Genomic DNA, 10,494 nt, shown 5'->3' with positions numbered 1-10,494 from the left:
TAATTGTTGATATAAAAAATTCATATCCTGAGAATGATTAAAAGCTAATTCGCCATACTTGTATGACATATCGCTTATTGCTCCTTGAACTCTCTATAAAGCGTCTGCTAAATGACTAACTGTAAATGTACAGTTGCACATTGCATAAGTATTCATACCCTTAACCCTGTAGTTGGTTAATGCACCTTTACAGACTCAAATCTTTTTGGGTGTGATGTGACAAGCTTTACACATCCGCATGTGGCAATTTTCTGCCATTCTTCCCCCAGATCCTCTCAAACTCAGGTTAAATTGGAGATCATCAGTAGACTTTCAGGTTTCTACACGGATGTTCAGTTGAGTTCAAGCCCAAGCACTAGCTGGGCCACTCAAGGACCTTGAGACAGTTGTCCATAAGACACTCCAGTGCTCGAATTGAATCGAGTCTTATGGGGGTCTCCACCATAACGCCGGGTCCACACAAACTCTGTAGTCAGTCACATGCGGTGTAGTCAGTCCGTAGCAGATGCGGTGCGTTGCATCAGTGCACTGATTGTTTACTTATCGAGTTTAACTTTGATGTACAGCATGGACTGTTTTAAATTGACACGTACCATTCTCAAAATAAACACGAATTGACACAGAAATGCAGTAATTTTCCTATAATAAATGCATATAAATGAATTTTGCTGCCTTTTTTATTGATGTTATTTGTTTAATTAAGCAATATTAAAAAGGTTGTGTTGTACAGTGTTTATATTGCGTGAGGAAGGTGCTTGGTGAACAGAAATGACTTTAGTAACAGTAACAGAATAATTCTAGCATTTTTAACCAATGTATTATTTATTATTTTCCCTAAAAACAACTGGATGATTGAAACTTTGTGATAATAATGTTTGTTCCAAAATACTTTTAAATGCAAGAAACTAGTCTATCATATATCAAAAATATAAATTTGGAAAAGACCGGCTGTCTGTGTGCGGCAAGGGACTGAGTGAGTCTATCAGTCAGCAGACTTTTCAACCATTTCAGTCCAAAAGTCTGCTTTATTCAGGAACTAACTATGGATATGTCAATCATAGCTATTTCAAGAGCGAATCCCGCATTTATATGCTGATGTAATTCCTGTGCCAATAGGGCCGTTGGTCTTTAGCAGCACGGAAAACAAGTTTTATCACATTCTGAATGGATTGTATATAATGTAGGCACAGAAACCACACAACGAGCACTCCTTTTATAATAACTATAAAGTTGTAACTCATCTTCATCGAGATCTCTGGCACCCCACAACCCGGCCTAACATGGAGATGATAAATATAGTGGAAAGAGAGAGAAAAAGGTCTTCCCCAGATCTGTGTCTTGATACAGTTCTGTCTCAGAGCTCTACTGGCAGTTCTTGACCTCATGTCTTGGTTTTTACTGTGATATGAATTTTGAGCTGTTGCCGCTCCAAATTAAACTCCAAAATTTAAACTAAATTATCCACAAGTGAACTCCTTGAAGTGTAGAAACATCAACAAGCAAAACCAATGCTCCTGAGCTCAAGTGTCTAAGTGTCCTAGATAAGGGTATGAATACTCAGTTTTACATTTTTAATACATTTGCAAAGTTGTCACAAACCTATTTTTTCATTATTGTGTGTAGATTAATGTCATTTGTATTGATTTAAAGTAGTTAAAGATAAGGCAGCGACATAACAAAATGTGAATCAAATGAAGGGGGATGAACATTTTTGCAAGGCATAATACGTTGCTCAAATAAGTTTGCTTCAAACCCCCTCAATACCCCCCTCTGCCCGGTTTGAAATATCTAGTATTGCTGAAAATAAATGTAATTGTATATTGTTAAACGTTATTAAATAATAACTCAATATTATGTAGGCTAACTAGTCCAACATAACACTCCAGGTTTAATAATAATTGATAATATTAATAATCAATACCAGAGCACTTAGTAGGGAACTCCAGCTACCGTTCTTTTAAGAAACAGATCGAAGGCTTTTTACATAATCCACAAATATAAACCAATAGAAAGAGAAATTAAACACTTTATTATTTTTTCGTCTTTTGGTTAATATTTAATGCTTTGCCAATATTGTAAGTACACACAATCATGCCAATAAAGTCCTTTGAAAACCGAGAAAGGACATTATCTTTGGTTCCCCCTAGCGGCTTTCCTTGAAACAGCTCGCTCCCTCCGCCTTGCATACGTAATACGTCAACTGCGAGGTCCTTAAAGACGCGTAAACCATAAAAACGATACAGTAGCGTATTTACCCTTCACAAGGTATTATCGACGATGCGTGTATAACTGTGATTTATACATACAACGCTTTAAATAGACGACGGTTTTAAACTCGTACACTTTCACAAAATAGCTCAAATCGCGTTCGGTTAATACGTTCCGTACAGGATCTTTACGATAGTCACATAGCTTAGATTTGAGCCATTTGGCCGCAACTGCAATAACACGGCGAAATGCGTCAGCCGAACGCGCTTTACCGGGTCTCGGCGGGGTTCTGACCCGTTTCGATTTCCATGGTGTCGAATCCGGCCGTGCGTTTTTAAAAACGGTTGGTTAAGCGGAGGAGTTTGACATGTCTGGCGCGGCCGGTGGAGGGGTGCAGTCTGCAGGGCTGGGCGCTGCCGCCGCCGCGAGCTCCTGCTCCTCATCGTCGGGATCCGGTTCTTTCGCATTACTAGGCGGGTTGGGCATCGCGGGCCGGTTACCCAGCCGGGTACTCGAGCATATATTCTCCTATCTGGAACTGCCGGATCTGATGCAGTGCTCGCTGGTGTGCTGGCATTGGTATAGCTGCCTGTCGGATGAAAACAGTGAGGTGTGGCGGAGTCTGTGCTCCCGGGTGCTCAGTGATGAAGCGATGCGCACGGATATACTCTGCAACATTTCCAATTATAAAAGCAAAGTAAGAGTAATGTCGTGATATTAATGTTGTGCTCTTAGTGGAGCGTGAACCATAACCGCGACGCGAAACGACACGCTTGGCTTTTTCAAATCGAATTGTCGCGCCGCATCCAGTGTGGACACAATTTGAAATGATTTGTATTACATGTAGTGTTTTATTGTGTACTGTGTGGATATTCAACATTGCATTACGTTAGGTTTGTATTATTTAGTTATATGCATGAATATTTAATTGAACATCTAGGTAGACTAGTGGGCGACTGAGGATGGTTTGGATGACGTCATTTGTAAATATTGGACAAGTGTACTTGGTCAATTAGGTTGACTGCAGTGGACGCTGCTTCTAATGCAAGATCTTTTATATGGTTTCGTTATTTCCGTATCGTGAATGCAATTTTACGTATTTAAGCATATTGAGGTCAGTGGGCTATTCGACAATCTAATTGTGATGCAATAGTCACAGTACAAATACAATCAATAAAAAACTTGTCATTTTGTGTGTGTATGAACACAGTTATTAAATACAGATTGTCCTTTTTGTCCGTCCTCAGCTAAAGTCCTTTCAGCACGCCTTGAGTACTCACGACTGCTCCAGGAACGTATACATCAAGAAAAACGGGTTCACCTTGCATCGTAATCCTATCGCCCAAAGCACCGATGGTGCCCGTGGGAAGATCGGCTTTTCGGAGGGCCGGCATGCCTGGGAGATATGGTGGGAAGGACCTCTTGGCACGGTGGCGGTGATTGGCATTGCGACCAAGAGGGCTCCTTTGCAGTGCCAGGGTTATGTGGCACTTCTAGGCAGCGATGACCAGAGCTGGGGGTGGAATTTAGTAGACAATAATCTGCTTCATAACGGAGAGGTCAATGGTAACTTCCCCCAATGCAACAACGCACCAAAGTACCAGGTAACAGCTTGAGTTGTGTGACTTTAGAGTCGAGCTGTTCTCACGTAATTCACCTGAAATCTGTACGTGTCTGTGGAACACAAAAGATGATATTTAGAGGAATGTCTCCGTGGTTTTGTGTCTGTACAGTGGTCAACGGGACCGATGTTGTGTGGTTACCAACGTCTTTCTCCTGAGACTAGAAATTAGAATAAGAATAACTGAATCTAATTTTGAATTTGTAAAACGGTGAAAGATTATTGTCATTAATTTGTGTCATATTTCGATATTTTTGTTTTACAGATCGGCGAGAGAATACGTGTGATCTTAGACATGGATGATAAGACACTAGCTTTCGAGCGAGGTTTCGAGTTCCTCGGCGTGGCGTTCCGAGGGTTGCCCAAAGCCTGTCTCTTTCCTGCTGTCTCAGCCGTGTATGGAAACACTGAAGTGACAATGGTGTATCTAGGAAGACCCCTAGATGGATAAAGTGGATCCTAGTGCCACTCTTCAAACCAGAGGGGAGCGCTGCTTGGCACAGATATGACTCTTTTTTTTCACATCTGGACTAAGAAATGAGTCGTCCTGGGAGAATTCAGTAGTTGTTGGGCAGGGCTTGTTGAAGGTGAGGATCTCAAACATACATCTGCGGAATTCAGTCTATTTACGTTAAGTCCTTTCGATGACCGGGGACGGATTTTTAACCTGATTTTAATCTCATTTAAGAACTGCACAGGGGGCAGCTGTTCTATTTTATGAAATAGGTTGAGACGCCAAATTAGAGCTGGAAACTGGCAACGTTTTATATTACTTGATATTTTACACATGCGTGGGTCAAGAACCTACCGTGAAGAGGACTGCGTTAGCTACAGACCAGGAGGGGTCAGACTTCCACAACAGTACAAACTTACATGTAGGTAAATGACACAGAGTACACATGCCAAAACGCTGTACCAATATCTTACTGTTTTTTTTTCCTCCGAGCAGTTATCTGCATGCAGTATAAGCGTCTCTTCCTCTTGTTTTAATTTTTTAAGGAAAAGCAAAGGTAGTATGTTGTTCTATTTGTTACTGTACATCTTACCTGTGATGTAGAAGTGTATAGTATTTATTTATTAAGGTCTATCTTTGCTATATCTGAGGTTATGGAGACTACAAATAAACTCTAAATTGTGCCAGTCTGTGAATGTATCTTGGCGTGTTCTATTGCTTTCTTGGATGTGTCTGTGGATTCGTTTTACTGGGTGCATTAATAGTCTCTTGATCATGTTTTGAATAAAACGTGGCTGTACGCCTCTTAACCACAAGGGGGTGTCCGTCTACAAGAACCAATGACATAGTTGTATTTTGCTTATTATTCAGTTAACAAGGATTAATTTATGATTTATTTATTATATACAGTATTCACATTACTACAATACAATACAACATTCTTTTTTAAATCCTTTTTTATTCTGTTATTTAAATAACTTTTGTGAAGCATCCCATGCACAGAAGGACAACACGAGCATCTAACAATAATTCTCTTCAACATTATTTGGAGTGAACGGAGATTTAAGTTTAAAATATCAAAGTTTGAGACCAATCGTGCTCTCCTCTCTGGTATTCGCAATTTAAGCATAAATGTGCAATTCACTCATGCAACTTTCTGTTATTGCTTTATATTTCATAAACGAGATATGAATATGTGTGAAAGTCGTGTTCTGAAATAAATACGAGGAGCACAAGTCTTCACAGCTCTACATCCGATCTAAGAACAACTTTAAAAAGCAAAAACTATGGACGAGCATCTCTCTGACAGGAAGGGTGTGAGCTCTCTGTGGTTTCCTCTTCACTGGTATCTGATAAGTGAAACCAACAGTGGGTGCTTTGGGCGTGTTCTCTTGGTAGGGTTTGTGGTCTACTGAACAAGACTGAAATACAATTACAAAGTTTGTGCATTATCGTTTTGATGGCGTGGTTTTCATCTCGCGGCCCGCGATGATACATGTTGATATTGAACAGATAATCCGCGGAGCGCTCCTAACGCGCGCATGTGTTGCGCCGCGCACGCTGATCTCCTTATACAAATATACGTTTGCTGTCGTGGGATGTTTTTTTCGTCAGATATAACGTGCATATATTTCTGACCCTGCAGTGGGTGTGTGAAAATATGGCTTCATGTGACTGCGTTTCCGTTGCATGCTTGCTTCCGCAATTACTAAAGACAAGTGCAGAGATGCAGATGTGAGGCACTTGCAGCTCCGAAGAGACCGAGCCAGAAGAACCTTCCCACAAACCGATGTAATGATCTAATGTGAACTTCAGGAGCGGAGGGCGATCCTGGCTGCTGGGGTAAGAGCGCGCGCGTAATACGCACGTGTGTGTGTGTGTGTGTGTGTGTGCATGGTCTAAAACAACATATTTTATATACTAAAATATATGCGAATTACTTTAATTCAAAGCTTTGATGTCGAGCGCACAAGAGTGTATGCACGTTTTAAATGCACAAATCTTTAACCACATGCAGGTTTTGGAAAATATTCATTGAAATGCTACTGGCGCATTGTATTCTGATTCTGAAATTCTTATTTAGACATTCGAGCAATGCTTAATATGTCTAAAGTCACAATGGGTTGGATAAGCTAATAAAATATCAAACCATGTGATATGCGTTAACTATTATTGCCCATTCAGATGCCCATTTAGACAAGTTTCAACTGGTTTTCATAAAGTATGGTAATGCAGGTATTTGTCATTATCTAAATGGACGCACTTGACTCATTCTTATATCTAGAAAGTGAAGAAAGAACTCTCAGTACTCTATAGTTTGGGTAAAAAGACGTTCTTGTGCTTTTTTACTGTATAATAAAAGGAGCTTGTTTTTTAAGTAGGCCTACGTTTTTATATTCCACATTCACCTAGCATTCAGGATCACTGTACATATTTATCTATGACGACTGTGATGCTTTGCCTCAATCTGATTTAGCACCTCAAATTCTAAAATCAAAAGGATCACCTTTGGCTTTTTGTCGATGACATTGCAGCCACAAGTTGACGCTGCTTGTGCCACACGTAGACCGCTACTGTAGGTGTCAAAGTTCGTTCTTTGTTTAATAGTGTGGAATGTAAAAGCTCATAGTTTTTGTAAAGATTCGACATGACAACTTTTAGCAATCTCAAGCATCTACGGAAGAATGATACCGTACACGCTTATTGTTCGTGGTAGTAATAATAATTTGTGTATTATCACTACAATGTTGACCACACACGTGTATACATTTGACATTCTTGGGGACACATCGCTCTAATGCTCTCATCCACTTTCATTGCAGCGATCATGTTAAGATGCTGGTCTTTGGTGGTCCGTCCGTTCTGCTCTGTCACGCTGTGGTGTCGATACTGGTGGTCCTGCTTTTAGTTTCTGGACATCCACAGGCCTTTTCCTGCAGACTCGTATGTAATCAGTTATCAGTCTTGTTTTATTTTTAACTAACGGTATATTTACTCCCTTTAGTGAAAACCAACATTTGGAATTTATTACAAAACTGTGATGTCATTTAAAAATAAACCAGTGGAAGTGAATATGCATCCAGAATAACTTTTTTTGCCGTTTCATAGTCTGCTCGACTGTCATTTAGGTTTCAGATAAACGTCTGTATTAATGTGTTATGAGAAATAAAAAGGAAACACATTCTGAAATAAATAGCTTAATAAAAATATATTTGATTACTGATATTTTGGCAAATTATAGGAAAATGTTGAGCAGCTTTTTCTACAATACATTATAAAATGTATGTGCCGAGGTTGATTTAAAACGAATAACATTTTTTACCTCAATTATCCTTAACTTACAGGATCCCTTTTTTTGCCTTGACCGAATAAAACATTTCATGTATATTAACTCGAGCAATTGTTGTATATGTAAGTGTTGTAAATCTATTTTTTTGTCCGCTACACATAAACAGTTTCCTTTTGAAAATGAACCCTGGTTTAAGCACAAACAAAACGAAGCAACTATTGTTATCAATATTTACCACAAATTTACCATGGACTTGTTATAGTAACCACAGTTAAAACCACAGGGTTCAAAAACGTGGTTTTACAAAAGTAATCAATGTGGGGAAAACATGGTTACTAATTTTACTATAATAAAATCCACGGTAAATTTTTGTAAGAGCCTGGCAGCAAGTTAATAAAATTAGCCGACTGAACTCTTTTGGAAATGATCTGTCATCACGATACTATTTAAATCTCTATTTTCATAATGTGTAGAAATACGCTCTTCTTGTCTTAAATATCCTCTTTTCTCTCTTTCTTTCTATCTAGATTCAAAGCACAGCTTTGTGCAACAACGGTCAGCTCTCCACAGTACCAACCCATTTACCACAGCAAACCAAGGAGATCTTTTTAGACAAGAACCTTCTTTTAATTTTACAGGATGGTTGCCTCTCGAGGTATCCTACTCTTCGGACCTTCAGTTGCGCAAAGAATCATATCAGAACAGTTGAGGAGAACGTATTCTCAGAAACGCCTCTTATAGAAAACCTCAACTTTGCAGACAATGAGCTTCAATATGAACACACGCAGGTGGCCCAGTCTTTATGTTCTCTGACCCAACTAAAGACTCTTGATCTTTCCGGAAATGGCCTCACAGAGGACATGGTGTGCTTGCTCGTACAGAATCTGTCCTCTCTTGAGACACTTTACTTGTCGAGGAATGCCATGTTGAGATTGGACGAGTCGACGTTTAAAGGCCTTCATCAGCTTAAAGAGCTGAGTTTAGAGAGGAACTTGCTGTTTGAGATCGATGGTGCTTTTGATCACATGAGAAAACTCGAGAGGTTGAACTTGGCGTTTAACTGCTTGCCATGTTTGGTCAATTTTGAGATGACTCGGTTACAGGTCTTAAACGCAAGCCACAATTCCATTGAATGGTTCATAACCAATCAGAATATAAATGAGACATTTCAACTGGAGACGCTGGATTTGTCCGATAACCATTTGCTCTTCTTTCCGTTCCTCCCGACACGAAACCACATCCGGACTTTGATTTTGTCCAATAATTTAATAGACTTCTACCAAGGCTTATCAAATGACTCCTCTTTAAACTGGACCACCAGTGTTGAATACTACAATCTTGGACAGAATGTGGGCAACGTAACGGCGGATCTCTGGAGCGAAAGCCTCCACGGAGATCTCTCCCACGTGAAGCTCCTGGACTTGAGCGAGAACAAGGTGAACTACTTTCCTGAGGGATTTATTCACCAGATGCCACATCTGTACTGGCTGAAGCTGAGAAGCAACTGCTTACAGTCATTCAGTCTGACATCTGAAGATCTACCGGTCACCATATATGAACTAGACGTTAGCAAAAACAGGCTTACCGAGCTCAGAACAAGCAAACACTCCGTCAGCGAGTTAAACAACCTCACACATCTGAATCTGAGTGCCAATGACCTACAAACCCTTGTACCCGGGATATTTTCCAGTCTACCAAAACTGACCACAGTTGACCTCAGTCATAACCCGGTGGGCCTATGTTATTCTGAGGGATCAGAATACACAAGCTCTTCAGAATGTGTTGTGTGGTCCAACATGGTTTCATTGAAACATCTCTACCTTTCAGACTGTAGCATTGAAAAGATCTCATCTTCAGCATTTAAGGGTTCGGCCCTCACGCACCTTGAACTCTCCAATAATCCTTATCTCCAGATAAAACAGGAATTTTTGGCATGTCTCAGTAGCACTTTACAGCATTTGGGACTTGGCAACACAGGTCTCCGAGACTTTGACTTCTCTCCGTACAGCCATTTGAAGTCTTTAAACATCTCCAAAAACTCAATATCAGAGCTTCCTGCATCTCTGATGTCATTAAACCTAAATCTTCTGGACCTGAGGGATAACAGGTTGACTACTATTCCGGAAGAACACGCTGCCATGTTGGCTCAGAGACTGCAAGCCGTTTATATGAACGGAAATGCCTTTAATTGCTGCCATTTGGACTGGTTTAAGACGTTCAATGAGTATAAAGACATCAGTGTTGTTGATCTCTCCGAAGTTACATGTTTGGATTTAAACCACATGTGGCATAAAGTCGTGCTCTTTGACGCAGTTCAGTGTGGGAACTTTAACTATGAGGAATCAATCGTGTGGTACATTCTCCTCTTCGCATCAGTCAGCCTTTCCATTGTGGGCATCTCTGTTATTTACCTGCTTACTTTCAAGCCTAAAATTTTGCCTCGTGTTATTAAGAAGAGGTGCTGGAGGCCCACTTCCTATTGAGAAACATGCAGTTGTAAAGCTAATGTAATATGACTGTTTAAATTTGCTACTTATAAACTCACGGAACAGGAATTAAACGCTGTATTGACCTCAGAATTAGGCCACATTGGTCTGTGAATGTGTATATAATTTTATGCTCATTAAAGTTTGTGTTTATTAGTCGTTACATTTTTCTGCAAATGTTCATTTGTTTCCTTGTTTTAAAACAAAATTCTTAAAGTCAAGGTTGAACTTTTAATCATTTACATTTATTTGTTTGGCAAGTGGTTTAATACAAAGCACCCTACAGTGCATTTGGGGTATACGTTTTATCAGTTTGTTATCAGTTATTTTTGTTCGAAACCATAACCTTGTCATTGGTTGGTTGAAAGTTTATTTTTAGCAAAAACACTTTTTGACAAACAAGCTCGGAAATGATACTATATTTAAAATACATATG

At 39.8% G+C, this 10,494-nt stretch overlaps 2 protein-coding genes across 4 annotated transcripts; both read left to right on the top strand.

Moving 5' to 3' along the window:
- The first annotated feature begins 2,239 nt into the window (after positions 1-2,239).
- Positions 2,240-5,126, top strand: fbxo45 (F-box protein 45). 3 transcript variants are annotated; one of them, XR_013788332.1, is made up of 5 exons: positions 2,259-2,905; positions 3,456-3,812; positions 4,095-4,416; positions 4,518-4,704; positions 4,779-4,981. XR_013788332.1 is itself a non-coding variant. In XM_079488346.1 (3 exons), the coding sequence occupies exons 1-3, from the start codon at positions 2,576-2,578 to the stop codon at positions 4,278-4,280; spliced, it is 873 nt and encodes a 290-aa protein (XP_079344472.1). In that variant the 5' UTR covers positions 2,240-2,575; the 3' UTR covers positions 4,281-5,126. The 3 variants fall into 3 exon arrangements, 1 of the variants encoding a protein (XP_079344472.1); XR_013788331.1 differs by having other exon boundaries at positions 2,240-2,905; positions 4,095-4,704; positions 4,779-5,096; XM_079488346.1 differs by having other exon boundaries at positions 2,240-2,905; positions 4,095-5,126.
- Positions 5,127-5,585: 459 nt separating this feature from the next.
- Positions 5,586-10,221, top strand: nrros (negative regulator of reactive oxygen species). The gene is made up of 3 exons (XM_079488345.1): positions 5,586-6,125; positions 7,106-7,226; positions 8,100-10,221. Exons 2-3 carry the CDS (start codon positions 7,119-7,121, stop codon positions 10,053-10,055), a joined length of 2,064 nt encoding a protein of 687 aa, XP_079344471.1. The 5' UTR covers positions 5,586-6,125; positions 7,106-7,118; the 3' UTR covers positions 10,056-10,221.
- The last annotated feature ends 273 nt before the right edge of the window (positions 10,222-10,494 follow it).

The sequence above is a fragment of the Barbatula barbatula genome, assembly GCF_947034865.1.
Source record: "Barbatula barbatula genome assembly, chromosome: 23".
Classification (NCBI taxonomy): Eukaryota; Metazoa; Chordata; class Actinopteri; order Cypriniformes; family Nemacheilidae; genus Barbatula; species Barbatula barbatula.
Note: the sequence above shows the minus strand (reverse complement) of the source record. Positions and strands in the feature narration are given on the sequence as shown.